This window comes from Carassius gibelio, chromosome B2 (genome assembly GCF_023724105.1).
Source record: "Carassius gibelio isolate Cgi1373 ecotype wild population from Czech Republic chromosome B2, carGib1.2-hapl.c, whole genome shotgun sequence".
In the NCBI taxonomy this organism is placed as follows: Eukaryota; Metazoa; Chordata; class Actinopteri; order Cypriniformes; family Cyprinidae; genus Carassius; species Carassius gibelio.
Window position 1 is genome coordinate 25,152,099 of NC_068397.1, and position 23,642 is coordinate 25,175,740.

General features: G+C 35.8%; 1 protein-coding gene across 2 annotated transcripts; it reads right to left on the reverse strand.

Annotated features, from left to right (window-relative positions):
* Positions 1-60: 60 nt before the first annotated feature.
* LOC127950501 (extended synaptotagmin-2-like) lies at positions 61-22,028 on the reverse strand. Of its 2 annotated transcripts, XM_052547613.1 has the most exons (23): positions 21,198-22,028; positions 14,170-14,211; positions 13,898-14,032; positions 13,298-13,374; positions 13,138-13,210; positions 12,553-12,642; positions 11,647-11,702; positions 9,425-9,545; positions 9,165-9,341; positions 9,000-9,082; positions 8,813-8,861; positions 8,581-8,670; positions 7,733-7,828; positions 5,601-5,663; positions 4,314-4,388; positions 4,012-4,098; positions 3,439-3,588; positions 2,872-3,245; positions 2,669-2,767; positions 2,448-2,579; positions 2,222-2,327; positions 1,929-1,978; positions 61-1,509 (listed from the first exon to the last, which is right to left on the reverse strand). In XM_052547613.1, exons 1-23 carry the CDS (start codon positions 21,576-21,578, stop codon positions 1,467-1,469), a joined length of 2,649 nt encoding a protein of 882 aa, XP_052403573.1. In that variant the 5' UTR covers positions 21,579-22,028; the 3' UTR covers positions 61-1,466. The 2 variants fall into 2 exon arrangements, with proteins under 2 accessions (XP_052403573.1, XP_052403574.1); XM_052547614.1 differs by lacking the exon at positions 5,601-5,663 and having other exon boundaries at positions 21,198-22,007.
* Positions 22,029-23,642: the final 1,614 nt, after the last annotated feature.

Consider the following 23,642-nt stretch of genomic DNA (forward strand, 5'->3'; position numbering starts at 1 on the left):
GCATTCATGTTTACTATGTGACATCAACACAAATAATTATTCCTTCCCTCCATTCAACTATTTACTGGTATAGAATAAATTGTTTATTGAAAAGAAAACAGTGGACATCATCAAATACAGAGACTTTACAATACTGTATCTGATGCCAAATATCCAAGTATAGTGTTGGTCATAAGGCACAGGAAATATGTATATGTATACACACACACACACACACACACACACACACACACACAAACACACACAGAGTTGCTCTGACTGCATACGTTTGCTTTTTCTGATAAGTATTAATCATAACAATAAGGATAATAAAATCTGTCATAATATTCACAATAATTTATACAGTGAAAACACATTCTTACTGACAGGAATAAAATTATAACAGTTAGAAGTTTGACCATCTGCATATCATGAGCTCAGCTCAGTGACACTGCAGCAGACTCAACCACAACCTTCACTTAACATCACACTACACACGAGACATTTTCTATAACTCTGAGATGCAGATGACTGAGGAAGCACAGCTGGGATGCAGTGGGTGAGAGGTGACCAGGTGTTTTAGAAGGAGTGAACATGTGACCGAGTGCTACAGAAAGGCCAAACAAGATACAGACATGTGGCAGCATTACATATCAAGGGTCATGTGACACTGTAGCTGGCTGCCCGTGCATGTTTAAACACTGTCAGCCAGTGCTGTGATGGTGGACGCTGAATCACAACAGAGAACACACAACACGTGTGTGTGTGTATGTATATATATATATATATATATATATATATATATATATATATATATATATATATATGTATATATATATATATGTATATATACACACACACACACACACACACACACACACACACTTAGGTGCATATTTGGTTTAATCACACACTTTATAATAAACAGAGTACTTCTTTGGTAAATTTTTGTCTCCTAAAAGGAGCATCTGTAGGCATTAACAGAGATGGTAATCTATAACACTTTCAAAGAGTTCAGTGCTTGTTTAACAAGAACTCTTAAGGTTAATATTTTTCAACAATACTATCATTTCTTTTTAAGATTTATTTGTATATATTTACAGTCTGAGCTTAATTTTATATATATAAAACAGATGTTGTTAGAGTTTGCCACTCTTGGTTTAGATATCTAAATGTGTAAACAACTAATAAATCCAACAGATGCCACTGAACCGTATCCCTTTTTAACTTAAAAAAATCTCTAAACACTCATTCTCTCTTTCACTCTTGCTAAGTCAGTGCACGTAACATCGATAGCGTTTTTTTTCTTCTTCTTTCACACTGCAAATCTATTAAAAGTGATAAAATCTGAGGATCCAAAATGTACAAATTTTGCCCACGGCTAAAACACATGGCTTAAATATGGCTGAAGTTTGGAGTCTTGCGCAGGGGTTTGTAGCTTTTTTTTAATACAGTATGTGTAGGCAGAAAGAAGTTAGTTCCTTTGGTTAAGGGGATTGTCGCCTCAGCCCGTCCACTGAAAGCTCATACCTGCCAAACACACACACAAACACAATCATATTCACATAAACATTTCAGATACCATGTTCACACACCTTTGGCGAAATATTAATTATTATTATTTATTTTTTTTGCTTTGTTTTTTTTTTACACCGTGCCATTTTATTAAATGTATATTTTATTAAATGTATATTTATACTTTGCATAAAGAAAATGTGGCTTATAACTCGCATAACAAACATTGTTTTTTACTTTAAATAAAATAAAATAATTATTATAATCATGTTTTTCTTCTCCAAAATGATGTATTGTACATCAGGTTAAACATAACCACTGTAAAGTATATTTTATGCATATATTACAGTAATGGGAATATTCAGTATAATCAATATCATTTTATTCATATTAAAAGGCTTAATCTTTGTAAATTATATAAAAAAAATATTTACCATTGCGTTGAGCTCTTTGATATATCCTCAAAGGTCAAGTCAACTAACACCTGGGAAAAACACACACATAATTTTATATATGAATAATTTTATATATGAATAATAAAAAACCCTAGAAAGTAATATTTTAGATTTACATATAATAATTTAAGATTTAGAACAATGATATCAAGGATGTTGTGAATGGTAAACAATGTTATTTATCTTATGAACAGGATTTTAGAAGTCATTTATGTTATAAATGTTGTGAGGACTGTTATTTCTAATGTTATTTATGATGTGAGGGATGTCACCTTTCCCAGCAGCCCTCTGTGTTTTGACAGAATTCCTCCTCCATTCTTCACAGCCACATCTAGAGTTCTTCTGTGCAACTCCACAAGTGACACGCTGAATTCAAACCTACACAAACACAAGACACACATCCCACAAACACTTTATTTAAAAACACAAATACAAGTATTTTTATTCAAGGTAAAATGAGAAGACTTAAAGAGACTGGAAGAGGAAAAAGAAACTGACGTTTGATCATAGACCGGATTTACTGTTTTCTTTATCGTGCTTGTTTTTCTGCGTCCAGAGCGTCGTTTATCAGGCAGCAAATACAAACGGACATATGGATCAGAACCATTTTCAGTACAAGAGATCAGATTCCTGCAAACACCAAAATATGAGGACTTTCATATTAAAAACATCACTTTCACAAACACTGAAATACTTAAGAAGAATCAAAAGTATTTTACCTGCAGCCGTGCACCACGACGATTAGTTTGTTTCTTTGAGAACTGTGTCTGATGGTTAACTGAACTTCACCCAATGGAGCGAAACCAGGTGAGGCTCCACTGCAAAAGAGAAAAAAAATTATATATCTTTTTTTAACTGTTGTGGTGTTAGAATATAAACATGAACCAGACATTCAAAATATGTTTAAAATGTTCAAACATACTTCTGTTGTATTTGTTGTATTGTCTTCTGGAGCTCCTGGGTGGTGCTGGGGTTAGAGATGTCAGATGCTATGCTGGGGGTCGGCTCTTTGCTGTTTAGGTGTAGCTCAGAGCCAGAGATGGCCAGGTTAGACGTGCTCCGCCCCGAATTAGCCAGACGGGTAGGTGAGTCCTCAAATGGCCTGCTGTCTATTAGGGGCTCCACTCGCGGGGAGGGTTGGGTTCTGGGTGATGGGGTCTGCGGCTGGGTTTTGGGTACTGGGATGGGCTCTGAAACATTGGGCCGCTGAGGAGAGGCGTTGGGGATCTCGCTGGGGCGGCGGATCTGAACTGAGGACGGCTGACCTGATACTGCCAACTTATCCATAGAGAGAATCTAAAACACACATATAAATATGACTTTTTATGTTTATTTACAGCAAGACTTCCTGCTGAGACAGACCCTCTATAGGGCAAGGTTCAGTTGTTTCTTTGCCACTGGTGTTTAAACTGCTCACTGAGCTCATTAAAGACACTTTTTTCATTGAAGATTCTTTGAAAATATATATTTTTGTTTGTGTGTGTGTTACCCTAAGTGCCATCTTCATCTTAATCGTGGAGCCGGGTCCCGAGTTCCTGAGTGGGAATCGCTGACTGATAGTCATCTGATCCTCCTGCAGCAGCTTTGACAGAAGAAAAGAAAACGTCCCTAGGGAACACTCGTGCTTCGCATCCTTTACCTGCACACACACAAAACATCAGACTGTGACTCGTATGAGACGCCACTGTGTTGTAAACACTGCATCGTCCAGACTATATATACTTTACATGAATAGGGTACAACTGAGTCAGTACAACTGTGTATTAATACCTTTATTTCTATGATTTAGTAATTCTCCAGAAATAAATAAATAATTACACTTAAAAAATACAATAAAGGCAGGGCAACAAATCCAGTCTAAATACATCACTTAGAAGAGAATAGCTAGTACGATACCAAAGTTGGGGTTGTAATTATAGTAACACTTTCTTATAATATAAAGAACAGCATTTGCAAACCCTCCCAGTGTTCAAAACTTCCGCCTTTCAGAGACCAGCCCAAATTTGCAGCCATTAAAGCCACAAAACCCCATGTTGCCTGCGAGTGCATGTTTCTGCTTTACCTCCACTTCAAGTTCTTGACACTTTGGATTGTGGATCAGGAATGTGAAGACCTCCTCCCATAGCGGCTCGGTGGTTTTATATCTTGTCTGTAATGAGAAAAGAATGTAAAATATTTCACCATTATACATTTAGCAACACTGAATATACAGGATCTGAACTGGAATTATTTTACCATTTTAAAAATTCACAGTAAAGTCCGACATCACACAATTTTTCATTTTTAAATTTGCACCTTTAAGAATACCATGTTGTGCAAATATACATTTAAAGGCAGATTACTTTTGTACATCAGTGTGTTTACCTTGCTCTCAAAGGATTTGTGTCCCACGGTAAACTGGACGAATGGACTGGGCACACTGGTGACATTTTTACTAGACTACAGAGCATACAAACAGTTATTAACAATGCTTCCATATTAAAATAACAATATGCACAAATAACATTATCAACCTTAACCGCACTCTTACTAAAGCAAATAACAAAAGGATTTAAATCAAACAATAATAGCGTCATCTCAAACATGTAAGAACCTACAGTACATATTTGCACACTAAAGGCTTGAAACGATCCTTAGTAACCACATGATATTTACTCCCGTCTAAATCTGCAATGACTATGAACCACACGGCATGCTGTCCAGTACCACAGACAGTTACAGTACATTACAGTATGGAAAGCTGAGCAGGCAACACTTTAAATAAATGTATAATCTATGTGATTACCACATCATAAGAATAACCACCATATTTAAACATGTTTGCATGAGATTGCTTACCAACATTTTTATTTGTTCAAAGTCCACAGGGGGGCTGTTTTCTATATAGCTTGTACACATACAAACATATGTCCTATTTACTTAGATGGGAAAAGTCCAAAATCTAAAAGATTATGTTTTTACATTTTCAAATTAGCACTGTAATTTAATTCAATGCTACTGTAAATTCTGCTTCTTTATTTCAAATCTCAATATATTGGGCTGGTCCAGTTAATGCATTTTCCCATTTAATCACAGGGGCGATTTAAAATCAAGTAACAACATTTTTTACAGAAATAAATGATTACTATTAAAACTTGTCCAAATGATTGAGCCTGATAATAGACAGCATGCCATGAGTCCAGATAGGGTAAACATTAAAGTTTTCATTCACAGAAAGTTGAAAATATTTTAAAATATTATATTTATTTCATTAAATTAAAATTGCAGTGGCCATTCCTCCTTATGAATGCCATGCACTACATTACTATCAGGACATAAAAAATAAAAACTTGTTAGATTCAAGCAAGGTCTTACATGTTGCATTTATGTAGGATTTTGTGAATACTCTTGATTCATATATTGCTTGAATTTAAAGCAATCAATTCAGAATTGGCAAAATGGGATTTCCATAAGAGAAATAGTCTCTGTGGGATTCAGAGACTGAATTCAGTGTGTTTCAGACATTCAGATACACAGACAGGTCTGCGTGCGGTTAATCAAAGCACACACGATACCTGCAGCAGACGGATCTTAAATCGACATTAACAACTTGCCACATCTCTCTACATCATTATGTGTGTGCGGAAATTGTGAGAAAACTGGATGTGTTACCTTTATGGCTTTATTGACTGTACCCTTCTTCAGACCTGCATTGTTGAATTCTAAAGGATTGCGCTTATTTCCCCAAGTAGAAAAGGATGAGACACACACACACACACACACACACACACACACGCACGCACACACACAAATACAGGCAGGATTATTAGAAGGATGGCATGCAGATTTAAATTCATAATTGCAAAAAAACACATACATCCTGGAGTACTCACTCAATCATACACAACAAAATGAATGATTACGGAATTAACGCATGGTTAATTGAGTGAAAATGAGAAAAGATGAAGCCTCATTGTATTTTATTCGTATGATTTTTCAAATGACGAAAAAGCACTAGCAGGACGCATCAGCGTATTTTTATTCAGTTGCGTTTGATTAGTCATGCCTGGAGAGTGGGCACATGAGGACACACAATTCAGGTGTCAAGGACAGTAATGAAGAAAGAAACATGAAAGAGAAATATGGACAAGGCAATCCAAAGAAAATCAGTCCAACCCACACTTCACTGCAAATCAACTCACAACAGGACACTACAAGACGCCTGAATTCACTGAACACTTTCAGTGACTAATGAAAATGATCAAATGAGACATGGGCTGATACAGCAACAGTTATACAACAGTTACAGTCGGTCCAAATGTGCCAATATTTAACGATATAGCACACTTTGGATCAGCATCCCATTTGTTTGCTGCTCAGACACACAGCAGTTGATTCTCTTTTTGTATGGAAAGTAAAAATCGACAAACTAGCTTCCCAACATTGTATGTATAAACTGTTGTATAAATGGTTGCTTGTTCATAAAGTGAAGTGCAGAGTGAGACCTGTTTCATTCAACATGCTTCCAAAGTTGACACTCTACTGCACTACTTGCATGTCTATGTTACACCCCTCCAACACACACTACTGTTCAAAATTTAAAAAAATAATATTTTTAAAACCAGTCTCATATATTCATCAACATTTAGTTGTTCAAAGTTACAGTAAAAACAGCAATATTGTGAATTCTAGTCTTCGGTGTCACATGATCCTTTAGAAATCATCCTAATATGCTGATTTGGTGCATATTAATGTTGAAACGGTTGTGCTACTTAATGTTTCTTTGGAAATGTCACACATTTTTTGAAGACTGATCTAGTGAACAGTTCGAACGCAACAAGGAATTAACGCTGAACTGCATTTATTTGAAATATAAATATTTTGTATCATTATAAAAGTCTTTCATGAAACTTCTGATGAATTTAATGAATCTTTGCTATATTCAAACCTACATCTAATAAATAAAAACTTTTGAAGAGTAGTGTATCACAATCCTTATCTTACACACAAATAATCAGCAAATCAAAAAAAAAAAAAAACTTGATCAGCAATATACCACATAACCTCATTTAGCGCTCCGAACAGGGCTGACAGCTGCATTATGTTGCTCTTTTTTTTTCCTGAACCACCTCTGATGCTCTATATTCAAATGCCTTCTTTAAAGGAAAGAGTGCACATTTACAGTGACAAAACAACTGCACACACAAAAATGGCTGCATTAACACCACTAATACAGACTATTTATATCTATGCAAAATGCAGGCAGGGCCTCTGTAAACTCTAGCATGCTGACAGACCAAGCCACGGCATAAACAAATACAAACAAAACAGTCCTCCGAGTTTGAACAGCACTACAAGAACAATTTTACATGCAAAAGGGAAGTGGAGATGTAACTATGAAACACTTCTAAATGAAATTGCACCAAATGCAGGTCAAATCAAATGCAAGTAGACCAATCTAATAGGAATGCCAGCAGAGTGACTCACAAACATTGTCCTGTAGAGGGCAGAAGTGTTCTCACAGAACACCAGCCCGGCAGAGCGGCGCTCTCTCAGACACCCACTGCCCACCTGCCCCTCAAAAACACTCTTTATCCAGAGTAACAGGAAACCAGAGTGGGACAACAGAAAGAAACAGAGGATGAAAGGAGAAAAAGGCAAGGCAAGTGCAGTAGTAGAAGTGTTACCTGATGAAAGAGGAAAGGTGGAGCATAGGAAAATAAGGAAGAAAGGAGCTAGTGTGTGTGTGTGTGTGTGTGTGTGTGTGTGTGTGTGTGTGTGTGTGTGTGTGTGTTAATGCTCACTGGGAGATTTTTGGCTGAGTCCAGATGCACCAACAGTAATGCTGATGACAGTCCATCATTGGCCTGCCCTTTATCTGCTTTAATGCTGCTTAAAACCTGAAAACAACACATCAAACATTCATCACTCTGTTGTGTGTGATCCACATTGTGGAGATTTGTCTCTTTAAACAGACTAAATTATGTCTTAATGCAATAATTGTCACAAAATTATTTAGTATTAGTTTATAGAACTGGGAAATATCAGAGTTTAAAAGCAGAAATGTGCAGTTCGTATTTTTTTTTTCTTATAGTTCTACTATACATAAGTTTGGGATCAGTAAGATTTTTTTTTTTTGATTTTTTTTTAAAGAAATGTATATTTTTCTTTTAAATTAATCATAAGTGAGAGTTAAATACATTCATAATATAACAAAATATTTCTACTTTTTTCTACTTTTAAATCTAAGAGTATTGAAATAAAATCAGTTTCCACAAAAATAGTTTCTGTTTTCAACACTGATAATATCAATAAATGTTTCTTGAGCACCAAATTGGCATATCAGAATGATTTCAGAAGGATCATGTGACACTGAAGACTGGAGTAATGATGCTGAAAATTCTACTTTGCCGTCACATTAATAAATAACATTTTATTGCACAATATTTCCGTTTTTACTATATTATTGCTTTTACTGTATTTTTGATCAAATAAATGCAGCTTTAGTGAGCACAATAGACTTCTATTTTACTGACCCTAAACTTTTAAAGGGTAATGTACTGTACTATTGTTATTTGATCAGTAAAGTCTAAATCATTAACATAAGTCATATCATATCACTTTGGTGTGTATAAGAGGTGTGTTACGTTACCTCATCGAGTTTATCCGGTGTAGGGAGAAGAGAAAGCCATTCAATCTTCAGGTGAAGCTTTCCTGTAGCAACATCATCAAGTACAAACCACTAAACTCACACACACACACACACACACACACACACACACACACACACACACACAGGTGAAAAAGGGGGTGAATTTATTATCTGAAATAAAGCTGGACAGATGTAAGACCGAAATAAAACAAAAAGGTATTTTATTTTGTACCTCATCTACTTTCTGTTCCTTCTCTAGTTCATCTACGTTGATGGTAAGGCTAAAGAATAGAGGAGGACAAAAATCAAATTATTACAATAAAAACACTTTTTATTGATCTTTTATGGTGGAACTCTGAAGTATTATTGCTTGTAATTATTTGATGATTGATTAGATCAATCACAGACACAGCCATTACCTTCCCAAATAATCATCCTTATCATGGTCCTCATCATAAAGCTCTATCTCCACATTCTGTCCTGGGTGATCGTACACAAATACCTAAAACACACATAAACACCTTGGATTGGTAAATAAAACATGCCAGAGAAAGACAGATTCAAATCGCAATTAAGTCCTTTACCTCGTAAACTTCGTTCCATTTAGGATTAACTGTCTCTTTGATGATTTTGGATCTGAAGAGCTGATTGCCCAGCTTAATGACACCATACGGGTCTGACTTTCCTTTTATCAGGCCACCCAGAAACTTGTCCTTCCCTATAATGTCCTGTGCCTCCAGAAAGTGAATCCGCAGAATACTCTAAAACAAAAACACACATATTATATAAATATTCGGTTTATATACGTGTATGCATGTGAATATGAAGTGTTCAAGTATGTCACCTTTGGCATTGGGAAGCGGAGTCTAGAAATCTGTGCATCATCTACAAGTGGAATAGTGATTTTGTTTGGCAGCACGAGAAAACTGTATATGATATCCTGGATAACGCTGTCACACAGACCACTGTGAAAGACAAGAGGAAGAGAGATTAGTGATGATGTTAAATATTAAAACAAATCAGTCAAATGCACTAAATTCAGTCTTTCCAACCAGAAGCAATTTTTTTTCACAAAAAATATGTGATATTTTGAATGGAAAGACTATGCCTTCACAAGCTGTATAGACCACGTTTATTATACTTTCTGGGTAAATTGAGCTTGACAGCTGCAGTTGTAATCTGTTTGCCTTTCCACTGTGTAGAAAAAGGCAACTTGAATGTTCTGCTACATAATAACTTTGTACAAAATAGCTTGTAAAATTTAGGTTAAATGCCAATTCTCTATTTATGTTGAGGTATGAAACAAACAATTTTCAATGCTTTTTTCTGCTTTGACTAAACACACATCTCCCGGCTATTTTTTTGCTTAAACTATGTGAATTAAACATTTGGGATAGTTCTCAAGGTGGCCAGGACCCACTAGAGGGCCTCAGCAAACTTTAAAAAAAACATAAAAGTTCATATTAATATTATAATTGATATATTGAAATGTTTTAAATAAACTGAAATGCTAAATTAAAAAAAAAAAAAAATACAATCAACATAAACCAAAATAATATTTTTTGAAACACTTCCCCTTTTCTGCCCACAGTTCCTGAAATTTCTTAAACCACTAAATGAATTGTGGGTAATTATTTCATGAACACTCCCAGTTTCTGTGAACAAAAAGATGGAAAGCGAGTAGCTTTGTCTTAATTTCACCCAGATTATCAGAGAAAACAAATATTGGGAGGCCTTTGAATATTGTATTTAACTATATGGAGCTTTCGAATAAAAAGTGAAGAGAAGCACTGTGATAAGGGAAAGAATTAAAGCTCTATAATGGTTCCTTTATCCTCCACCAGCAGTTCTCCATTAGCACAGGATTCATTTAAGTACTGCAATTTATAGTTGTTTATAGTCCCTTCACCCACACTATGTCAGTCCCTCCAGGATTCCACAGAACTCTTTTCTGATTTTTGCGGCCTAAAATGACTGATTTTACTGCGCCTTTTCTTAAAATCTGCATTGATTTGTGGCATTTCTTATTGTTTTGCAGCGAAAATATACCACAGACAACATTCTTCAGTCACTGTTATGACTTTTCTGACTTCGAGAAACATTGTATGTCTCCAGACTAACGTTTGAGGAGACCAGCACTAGTGCCATTAAGTTCGACAGAAGGTGGCACCAGCACCTGGCAGTAAAGCACTCACCCTGATCACACATTTATATCTCAGAGATGTTTATTTATGTCTGCATGCACATATGCAAGATGTATTTTTAAAAGTGCTTACTCATCTGCATTACGTTTCTAAGACATTTCCTGTCAGATGTCAAATAGACATTGAATAGAATGCATCTTAAACTGCTTCTGAGACATTTATCAGATTACACAGCAGATGATTCCCAGATCTTTAGCAGATGTCCTACAGATGTAATAAATACATTACATCTGATAAAATGTACTTTTATTACTTTCATTCATAATGTCTAAATACAAAAATATACATATTATGGAGTGGAAATGGCCTATAAGTACTTCTCTGCAACCATCTACTTGTGGTAGTTTAATATATCTTTTATTTTTTAATAATTGTTTGCTTTCCTACATTATGAAACTTTTAGGACAAGATCTCCCCATGCCTAAACCACAACACCAGCTTCACCTATGACATGACTATAAAAGGAGAAAAAGAGAAAAGCGCGAGAGAGAGAGAGAGAGAGAGAGAAACTGCTCTGGGGAAACATTAAACTCTACATTTGGACACACACACACACACTGATGCTAGGGGATCACAGGCCGCACTTTAAGATAAAACACACTATTAAGACCCCATCATTTCCCCTCCATCACAAGTGGGTGTAAACGTGGATCGTCTGACAGGGAGAGCAGCATTTCTGAGACTGCAGTGAGCATGTATAATGTCTGTGTGAGAGACTTTTATCTGTGCCACCTCAAAATACAAAATAGTACATGTGACAGTATATGTGCATTTCAAAGGCTGCCTTATCCACTCTCCAGTTTCATGAAACTGGCATAATATGATTACATGATGTGTGATGGCTGACACGTGCATCACTCACTTTATTCCAGGGATGTCCAGCATATTAGTAAGACCTGTCCAGTTTATATCCAGAAACTAAGAGAGAGAAACAGAAACATTTAACAATGTTTAATACATAAAGGTAATATATATATGTGTGCATGTGTGTGTGTGTGTGTGTGTTTCCTGTAAAATACATCTTTATTTTTCACTGCAGCAACAAAGCTATAAATCAAATACAGCACAACAGTAACTGCCTATGTTTTCAGTTGGCTCTGGTTCTGGAAATATTTTTCCCTCCACATGAATAAAAAAAAAAAAACAAAAGTTCAGTAAATTGTTTTAAGACATGAACCAAACTAATAATCTCTGAGATGAATCACAAACTTATTTTTTAAAGGTTTTTGAAAATAGAAAAAAAACAAAGGAACATAACTGTGTTCATATTTTATGAAGGATATAGAATGTTGTAAGCACTGCAAATAATGTTTTCTAATAAGAAAATGACAGATTAACCAAAAAGAATGATTTGTAGTCATTGGTTATAAGTATGATCAAATATATTAGATATTAACAGTTAAAAAGTTTAGTAGTAATAATACTGTAAAATAACATTACAATGTAAAACTAGTTTTCTATTTTAAGATATTTAAACATGTAATTTATTTCTGTGATGACCAAGCTGAATTTCCAGCACCATTACTTCAGTCTTCAGCGTCATGTGATCCTTCAGAAGTCATTCTGAATATATGCTACTCAAAAAATATCTCTACTTATTATCTTATTATGTTGAAAACTCTTGTGCTGCTTAATATTTAGATTGTCTAAATTAAGTAATGGCTGGTATATAGCAAAATGTATTTTAAATAATCAGACACAAACACAATGAAAGAATGTTCTTCAACATGTGACACAATTGTGTGTGTATATGTATTGGTTAACGTACAGGTTTCTTGAGGAAGAACACAGACAGTGCACCAATCAGTGGCATATCTCCTAGCAATGGCTCCATGATGACTCTCAACACACCATTAAGCTACAAATACAAACAACAAACAAATAAAAGGTAAGATTATAATATAAAACAGTGAGAAATGCTGGATTCAAACTGCAACGTGTCGAAGCATATGCAGTAACTATTAGTCAAATAATTCTGACTTGCATATAATGCACATACATAATATGTGAAGGAGACCCGAGTTTAAATCCTGCTTGGGTTATTTCCCAAAACCACTACCGCTCATAATGTTTCCTGTAACATCTCCACTATTCTCTTCATACAAAGCCAAAAAAGCTCATATAAATAATTAAAAACTTCTGCTTGCAGATATGAGAATGGACTAACATTACATCTAATGCTTAACTATAAACTAACAAAGCAAAGAAGCGCTGTCATACAGTTCAAACTCACATCAAAGCTCATGTGTGGTCGCTCTGACTGTTATCAGGGTAATGGGGGCATTCTCAAATGTAAACAACTTATGTAAGCAACACACAAACGGGCATCTGTCACACACTCTCTGAGTCTTACCTGTATGCTCTTGATTCCTGCACGGCAATAGTATTTCTTAATATCCACATCGATTTCAGTGTTTCCGACAAAGCTAGACAAAGTTACACACAAACAGAATTTCAATATCTCAAGTCCTGTAATGAGTCTCAGCGGTGAACGGTATCTGTGTGTACTTTACCTGATCTGTAGATCCATAATAATCTGTCGCTTATCTACATTCTCTGTATAAACTTTCACTCCATCCACCCTGAGGGGCTGCAGACAGATGGAAGATTATTATATTGTGTGTATAAGAGTATGTAAATGTGTGTGTTGGTTTACTAAGTTTTAATTTGAGGACAAATGTCTTGAGCTAAATGTGACTAAATGTGAGGTTGTCCTCAAAGGTAAAAAGGATCTAGAATGTAATGTTTTGAGTAGCATTTTTATATGCCAAAGATTTACTTTTAGGGGTAGATTTAGTTATAAATTATAAATAGCTTTATATAATACAACTTAAGTCTTTGGTGTGTCCTCAAACAGATAAAGAATTAAGAAGTGCTAATATTTATTTAAAATAAATAAAAATATAATATGATCAAATTCCACTTAATTATTTTGTATATAATTAATAAATTATATTTATATTACTTATATGTATAATTTAAATGCTTCAATTATAATGATTTTACATGAATTCATAAAGTTGTCTTTTTGGGTTGGTTTAGGGATTGAGTTAGTTAGGTCTATGGTATGCTCTCATTTAGACAGCTATGTAAACATGTGCATGTGCATGTACCTTGTTCCCCATGTCTATCTTGGAGAAGGTGAAAGTACTAAGGTGTGCATTGGCTCCCTGTACTGCCGGTTCAATGGTCTCTCTGAAGATTTTATCTACAAACTGACAAATATATGGCCACATCTGATGTACAGTCTGTTTAAAAAAAAAAGAGGAAGAGAGAGAGAGTTAATACTCTTGAGAAGACATTTCTGGGTTAGCATAGATTCAGATCTATTTTTATCAAACCACACCACCACACACACACAAAAAAAAAAAAAACACACACACACCTTGTTGAGCCACTCCACTCTCTCCACATCTGGAAAATGAACCTGAAACACAAAACAAACTGAATTTTATTTTAATGGATATTTTAAACACATTCATTAGTCACAGCACATCACCAGCTGAGAATTACAGCTCTCAAAATAATTCAACAAATCAGTATTTTACACTTCATCACAATGCCACGTTGATTCTTTAATTCCTTAATTCTTCAATGAAATGATGCATTGGTATAAACAGAAGAGTTCAATTTCCACTTCTCTAATTCTTAAAATGAACTCATTTATTCTCATTACTCATCATATCCATTACTCATTACATGACCACATTATAATGACATAATGTGGCTGTTTAACTAGTTAATACGTTAGCTATCATTAACTAATAGAATCTTATTGTAAAGTGTTACCAATTTTATTGTTATGTTTTTATAACATGACGCAAATGATTTTCATCTTGTCCAGTTAGTGGTTTTTGAGCATCAGAGTTCTTTCACAGATGCTGACACAACAACATTAAACACACTAAACGGCTAGTGACACTAAACATACAAAACAACTAGTGCATTCCAAGTCATCGGCCATCAGTAATAGGTTTGAATCGGTCATTGAATCAGTTGAAGTAATTCTTCACTGAACTAGTATTCAATATTTGAAAAAATATATAATTATATCATAAAAGGGGACTTCTGGTAATTACCTTTGTAACAGATTTTTTTTATGAAGACTGATGAAGGATACGATGTTGGAGTTAAAAGTAATGTTCAGATTTTTTATTTAAATTTTATTCCAAAAACCATAATGTAGTATTAAACCATTTAAAGTTTTTCACTGAACACTATAAAAAAAAAAAAAAAAAAGGTTTGAAGTAAAATGATTACTGGAGTATGTTTTACTATAAAACACCATTCAATTCTTTCTAAACATGTCAAAATTTTCAAGTTTAATTAATTGTGCAAAATGTGGTTTCTTTGGATCATCTAAGAAATCTACCTGGAAATTAAAAATTGAAAATGTGGCTTTTACACCAAATCTTTTCCAGTGTTTATGATAAATTACCTTACCGTATCGCACAATTAAGTTACAGTTAACCAATTAACAGGTTTTTACTTTAGTCCTGTTCCGTAAAAATTGCAAATGTTTTTTTGCAGTGTTGAAATGAGAAACTATTAATATTTTACTCATAATTAAAATCATATGGAAATGTATATATACACTAATTTATTTGTTTCTTTCTTAATGCCATGCCCTTTAGAAATTCTATGTGGAATTCAAGTAAAATTCTTATTCGAAAATAGTGTTCTAGTTTTCGCCGCATCATGCTGCTCGCTCACAGTGTAGACAATGTGTCTCTCTCTTCGGCTCTTCATCTTACTTTCCTCAACATGCAGTAGAGTAAACTCTGGTAAGAAGAGAGGACCTATATGGAAAGATGTGGCACAAAAGCATCTGACTGAGAGATATGCCAGAAAAACCAAATGGAAAATCCCTGACTTGTCCTTGGCTGCAATTCTTTCTCATATTTTCCTGAGGGAGAAAGCCAGCCTATGACTCAAAGCTGTGTTATTTCCTGATTATACGCGCAGAGAGCAGACTGCAGCTAAAGTTAGCCTGCTAATTCCCATGGCCTGTCAGAGAGCAGCCGACGCGGAGCTGATCCAATCTGATAGAACAAACTCTGCATCTCTACATGTATTATCTCTGCCACAAACACCCATATCTCTGGCCTTCAAAGAGCTTAGAAAGCACTGTTAGGGGTCAAAGTCTCATTCACAGACAGATGGTGAATATTTTTTTTCTGTTCTCCTGTATCTTTCTGCCTATTTCTATAACAATGCACACTAGATATTTGCATATTTCATCCATAAATACAGTAAAATGTAAATGTAAATGAGTCAGGAACTTCCATGCAGTATTTCCAGTTTCAATAGCACGGTTCTGACACAACACAGGCAGCTAGTCTGAGCCTGTAAAACTGATTCATGAGGACATGTTAACGCTCTGACCAAATGCAGTAATGTGTGTGTGATTTATCCACATGGGCGTGTACGTGTGCATCTGTGTAAGATCTGATCTGTTAAGCAATGTCATTTCCTAAGCAAGCAAACAACTTTGTAATATACAAAAAGAAACAAACACACAGGCATGCTCATTCTGAGAGGAACTGTAGCAACCAGGAAGGACTTCATATAGATTTGACCTCATCTAACCTCTAAATGAATAAACCAGAGGTGTAGATTGTATTGTGAACTCGATGAAGGACTGACTGCTTGAGCTACTTAATGATTTTGTGAGGTATCACATGCACGACTGGTGAACAGGTCAAAGGGCGTTTGCTGTATTTATCAGAGAGCCAGCATGTCAGACAGTCAGGGTGTCAGACTCGAAGCAGGAAGCTGATTGGACGGTATTAGTTTTATTGACGGGTGGAGCTGAGAGAGTACAAGACTGATGTACAAATAAACACAAAATCTCAAATATGAAATCCCGCTCTTAAAGTAGGGATACATTAATGTTCAAATTAAATAATTGAATTAAAATTACAACCAAAAAAAGGCTGAAATTAACATTTTATGAATAAAAAAATTATAAAAACGTGCAATAGAAAGAATCCCACTAGATATAAATGCTAGAGAAAATAGTTACATTTTAATGTAATAATTATTAGTGTTATTAAAGTGTATTATGAGTGTGCTGCATGACTACAAATGCAATCTAAATGTAAAAATAGATGGAAATGAGCATGCACAATTATAAATATCCAATCAGACCATACATATTTAAACAAATTTAAGTAATATTGGCTGACAACTAATAGTTTACTGATATAGAGAAAGATTAGTTTCAAGCAACATGAGTAAATGATGGCAGATTTGTTATTTCTGGGTGAGCTAAACCCAAGAAAAACAGCTCTATTGACTCCTTACTTAAACAATAAGAGTTTGTTTAAGTTGATGAATGGCGAAGCATCTCAGCTGAGAGAGAACAGACAGACTGACACCGACCCCCACCAGTTTACAGACAGTGATGACAGGATGACAAGATGAATGAGGCTGGCGATGGACAGATCTGCTGATATAACGGAGTTGTCGTTATTCCTTCAAAGACAAATGATGAGACCAGAGGAGATAGACAAACTGTCCTAAAGAACACAGTGTTTCCTGAAAGAACAGGAGGATGGCAACAATCTCTAGCCCTAATGAAAAAAACTACTGGAGCTGCCCAAAGCAATGAAAGAACTGGCCATATTCTCAGCACCTAATACAGAAGAAGAGGCAACAGAAGAACTAGCTAAACAAACACTCTCTTATGGCCGTTTTGACTTAGAACAGACAGTAAAGCATACATACTGTAATAAATCCATCAGACACACACACACACACACACACAAACAAACACACACAGTAAAGGCGTCTCTTGTATAAAAAACTGTTTTGCAACAGTCTGTTGGAGCCCTATTTTGTAATGTAGTTCGCTCAGAAGTTCTGAGGTATTTATTTAGCAAATAAGAAGAATTTAAAGCTTAGAAATGTTATATTTTAAGTTAGTGTAATAATCTATATTGATTCCCAGAAGCAGCATTGCCAGTTGTTCCCCAAAGTAAACGCTTTTCTTATCTTAACTATAACTTCTAATGTTATTTTTGCAACATATTCTTTTAACACAGACACACACAGGCTTATATATTATATTTTTTATTTAAGAAAAACATTTATACTTGACCATTTGTCAGGATTTGGCAACACTGCTCAGAAGTGGTTGACCAGTTTAAGTTCAAATTCTTATTAATATTCAAAAAAAATTATTTTGCAAATGGATTCATTTACAAATTATTTTCATAAATATTACAGAAAATAAATGTAAATACAGAAATTGTTGTCCATGTGTTATTTAATTATTAAATATATTTTTATGTATATTTTATTATACATATCAGCCTTTTTTTTAATGCACATTTAAGCCCTGCTCCACCAAAAAACCTATATCTGTCGAGCACAATTCAGAAGTGAATGAGTTACACAAGAAAGGCTTGGAGAAAAAATGTATAAATAAAATAAACCTTGAATGTCCTGCTAATAAAACTCAAACTTCACTTGATTTCATTGCCATGTTTGATAATGATTCACTTGTTAATTATTAACACATGCACAGCCACAGACACAACATGCAGGGCAGGAGCACTGCCTTTATAATATCTGCCCTCCAGGTAAAGTGTCACTGTATCTGCTCGTCCAAACTGTTGTTCAGAAACAGAACGTGGTGTGCCTCATCTCATTGACAGGTCACTATGGCAACATTTCCTCAAGCATGTGACTCACAGTGCTTTGGAGATGTGATGTCACAATAATAAAGTAATATGTAAATAATAAAGTCATAATGGCAGTTACTGTAGTAACACACCACACCCACTAAGGAGAGGTTCTGTTACCATATACAGCCCTCGTCTGACACAAATAAACAATGTTTCACGAGGTCCTGTTACAAACACACACAGGCAGACCACTTCACTCAAACACATTAAAGGTGCAATAGGTGACTGTCTTCAGAAACATTTTTGTAATACGGGTTGAAAGTCTCCTCACATCCTGATAGCAATCATTAAGTTAAGTGGTTTAAATTTATTTATCTGTATTTACAGTATATATTCTGTGGAAGGCGTAGGACCAAGAAATGTACATCCAATCCGAGCGTTTTAAATACCTTTGTTACCTGCCTGTCAACATACATATCTGCATACCTCTTCCTTCCTGGTATTGTAGTACTTTTAAAGTTTTCTTGCTAGTTAATGACACATGATGTAGCCCAGCGGTTCCCAATTCCAGTGCTTGCGCACATATTTTACATGTCTCGCTTAGTTAACAGACCTGATTCAGATGACAAACCTGATTCAGATGACAAACTCGAGCTACGTGAATGAACTGTGTCCCAATTGATATGATCCCTACATCGTGTTCACTGCTCCCTAATCCCTGAGCAGGGGTTTCCTTCACTTCGGAACATGGACTGGAATTGGGAACCCCTGATGAAGCCTATTGTAGTAATCCTGTCTCTGGTATTCTGGTCTGTGAGTATAAATGTGTTCAGGGGGAGTGGCTTTGGACGGCAATTGGAGGGAGAGTGGGATTTGCTTTCAGTGCTATCAGGCTAATGTTAGCATTTTCCAAGATCTCCTATTGCACTTTTAACAGATGATTATTAGTTAAGTATTTAATATGAGTGTGCAGTGAGTATTATCTTTGATTAACACATTTTCATCCATGTTCACATTTAAAGTTAACTATATTTAAATCATGTAAAAAAAAAACATTTTTGTTACTTAAGCTTAAACTTATTTTATTTTATTAAAGCAACATTTCTCTTTTTAGTTTAGTTTAACAAAATACTAAAATTTAAACTAAACACAAACTTAAAAATTGAAATGAAACATAACTAGGTAGATATATATATTTTTTTAATAATACTCCGGAAAAAAAAAAAAATGAAACAAAATTGATTTAAAATTAAAATTATAGAAAACTAAAACTAAAACTAAAATAAAATAAAATAAAAAATATATTAGCATGTCAATGATATTAAAATATTAAAGTCACAATCAACCATGCAACAAATGCATGAATCATCAGACAATCAGTCGCCCTGATTTTCACGAATTACCTGTTCACGTTACTTAATATCAGCCTAAAACTGAAAGAAAGAACTATGACATCCTGTCCTGGCCATGGCAAGAGATTTACAGCTAAAGGAGCGAACACTGGAGTTTTGTTTCCCAGAATGCTGCTTTCAGCACACAGGTCTGCTAATATGCCAGAACTATGATCTCAGGTTAGACAGCAAACTCATTTGTTTAAAGTAACAGTACACCAAAGTCTGTAGGCCACAAAAAAAAAGAAAAAAAGAAACGTGTCAACCTTACTTGTCCTGGTTTGTGCATAGAGCTTTGAAGAGTTGCCACAAGGATTCAAATTCATGAAAAATGACAGAATGCAGCCTCTGAATTAATATTTCACATTCAGAATGTATTATCGTAGTCAAACCCACAATAGACGTCTCATCTAGTATTTAAATTAGTGGTTGATCAATGCACATTCTTAAAAGCCTTAAAAGTCCACCTAGGCCTGAGGGCACAACATATATTTTTTGAGCATTTCACGTGATCATAATCAATGTGCCTGACATAAAAAGCTTATAAATAGGAAAAGGTTGTTCAAATACTTACTAAAGTTACTATTTAATTACACTTCATTACAAGATAAGTTTGTCTTGGACTCTATATTGGTGAATAGATGTATACTGAATATAAACATGAAAAATCTAATTTGGATATCACTTCATTATATTTCAGTCATTATAAATAAAAAATAATCTTCGCTGGTCATAGTAAAAGTGTGTTTATATATAATAAATATTTTATTTAGAATACAATTATTGATTTGTGGCTGAAAAGGGCTTCTTTTTTGTATCCCAAATATTTTGCCTAGTGAAAAGTTAAGTGATTTTTATTGTATTATACATATTTTATTTATAAATGTCATTATGCAATGTTTTATTTTTCATATGACCAATAAATATTATTTTCATTTATAATATCCAATAAGTGATATCCACGCCATGGAAATTTAATATTATATTTTTTATTATTAGTAAGTGCACATTATAGAATATTTATGCATAGTAGAAAAGTGTGAATATGAAGGGAAATGGTTAATGCCATAATCTGTTTCTCTCACTAATGAAGACTTATCAAATAAAAACATTTCAGAAGACCTTAAGGGTGATTGTGCTCTAGTTTAATGGGTGCAGTTTTGATACTTCAGATACAATTTCTGGTCTTGATTAAATTTGTGACTTATTCAGGTATGTAAGCAATGTCAGTGAATACACAAACTTTTGACTACATCAGACACACGCAGAGCAATGACACACCGGTTGAATAGGGCTGTGTAAAATCTTTAGGTCAAGGCTGAGGTCAAAGTGCCCCAAGGTTGTGAAACATTAACAGACGGGAGTAACGCGATGTCCAGTGTGGAACTCACCCAGGGCGGCAGCTCTGAGCTCCGGACGCTCTGACGCACCGCTCGCTCCTCTTGCTCCAGAAACGCCAGCGCCCGGTTCACCGGAGCGAATCTGCTGCTCTGGTTCCGTCTGAGCCAGAACAGCGCGGCCAGGGCGATGAGGACCCAGCTAAAGCTGAACTCCAGATATCCCAGCACGTATATGGGGAAAATCAGCAGGAATGTCTTGGCGAACTTAATCCCCATCTGCGTGGCGTCTGTCACCGTGGACTGCGGCTCCTCGTCCGGTAGCACCGACTCGGGTGTTTTGACATCGGTGGGGCTTGGAGGAACAGAACCCGGTCCGTTCAGACTGGCCGCCGGAACGGGTTTTGGTTCCACTCCGTTCACTGACGCACTCATTTCCAAAGTTAAACAAATCCAAAACAAACAACAAAAGTAAAAGCTAAACAACTTAGAGAGCTTCTACAGGAACATCTCAAATGTTTACTGTCAGAATACAACGAGTCGCGTCGCTCGGTTCCGGGCTCTTTCCAGGAGCACAGAGGACTGGATCAGCGTTGCTCCCTAAACTTCTCCCCACCCACCCGACCTTGTCATGTATGGAGCGGCCGTCGGTCCGTGATTTTCCGCCCTTCCCAACGAATTTGTACTCGCTCGAGTCTTCCAGCTGCTGCCTGAACCACGTCTCGCTGTCCCAACCGTCACCGCGCGAGCTGAGAGCGGCACCACCTCTCGCGCTCACAACATCCTGCGAGAACACGAGCTCCTGAGTTTGACCAAACCCGCTGCTCAGAGCTACACTCACAGGAAAACTCTCGATGGCAGAATGAGGGTGGCGCAATGAGCGCAGAGGCGGTCAACAACCGCCATCTAGTGGACAAAATGTATAACACTGATTATCTCTATCTATCTATCTATCTATCTATCTATCTATCTATCTATCTATCTATCTATCTATCTATCTATCTATCTATCTATCTATCTATCTATCTATCTAATAAAATTACGCCCCTCCTAAATGTGATCTAACAAAGGTAAAGGGCAAATATCAACCATTAAGCGGTTTATATTGCTTGTAATTGGGATGGAGTAAATATCTGTAGAGTATTTTAACAATCTTTTAAACGGTGTTATTTTAAAACCCCAAAATGCAGCGGGTCCACCAGAATGAGAATGAACACCACACAAGGGTTAAACATGTATAACTGACATGCGGTAGTAGCCTACTCAACAGAAACAGTTTGACTTAGAAGAATTAGTCAAATCATATACAGGTGCTGGTCATATAATTAGAATATCGTCAAAAAGTTGATTTCACTAATTCTATAAAAAAATGAAACCCTAACCCTATTATATTCATTCATTACACACAGACTAATATTTATTTCTTTTAATTTTGATGATTATTACTGACAACTAAGGAAAATCCCAAATTCAGTATCTCAGAAAATTAGAATATTGTTTAAATGTTCAATATTGAAGACACCTGGTGCCACACTCTAATCAGCTAATTAACTTAAAGCAGCTGCAAAGGCCTTTAAATGGTCTCTCAGTCTAGTTCTGTAGGCTACACAATCATGGGGAAGACTGCTGACTTGACAGTTGTCCAAAGGACCACCATTGACACCTTGCACAAGGAGGGCAAGACAAAAAAAGGTCATTGCAAAAGAGGCTGGCTGTTCACAGAGCTCTGTGTCCAAGCACATTAATAGAGAGGCAAAGGGAAGGAAAAGAGGGATAAACGCACCCTGGAGAGGATTGTGAAACAAAACCCATTCAAAAATGTGGGGGAGATTCACAAAGAGTGGACTGCAGCTGGAGTCAGTGGTTCAATAACCACTACGCACAAACGTACGAAAGACATTGGTTTCAGCTATCACACTCCTTGTGTCAAGCCACTCTTGAACAACAGACAGTGTCAGAAGCGTCTTGCTTCAAAAAGGATTGGACTGCTACTGAGTGGTCCAAAGTTATGTTCTCTGATTAAAGTAAATTTAGCATTTCCTTTGGAAATCAGGGCCCCAGAGTCTGGAGGAAGAAAGGAGAGGCAATCCATGTTGCTTGAGGTCCGGTGTAAAGTTTCCACAATCAGTGATGGTATGGGGTGCATGTCATCTGCTGGTGTAGGTCCAATGTGTTTTCTGAGGTCCAAGGTCAACGCAGCCGTATACCAGGAAATTTTAGAGCACTTCATGCTTCCTGCTTCTGACCAACTTTATGGAAATGCAGATTTCATTTTCCAACAGGACTTGGCACCTGCACACAGTGCCAAAGCTTCCAGTACCTTACCTTCCAGAGCTAAGGACTATGGTATCCCTGTTCTTAATTGGCCAGCAAACTCGCCTGACCTTAACCCCATAGAAAATCTATGGGGTATTGTGAAGAGGAAGATGAGATATGTCAGACCCAACAATCTATCAGAATCTATCAGAGCAACCTGGGCTCTCATAACACCTGAGCAGT

Bases quoted from the DNA above. Each gene is read 5' to 3' on its own strand.
- LOC127950501 (XM_052547613.1), bottom strand. From the start codon at position 21,578: ATGAGTGCGTCAGTGAACGGAGTGGAACCAAAACCCGTTCCGGCGGCC. The intron at 4,389-5,600 runs GTAACACATCCA...TATGCTCTGTAG, and splicing joins CAGTCAATAAAGCCATAAAG to TCTAGTAAAAATGTCACCAG. The intron at 2,580-2,668 runs GTAAAATACTTT...TGGTGTTTGCAG, and splicing joins GTCGTGGTGCACGGCTGCAG to GAATCTGATCTCTTGTACTG.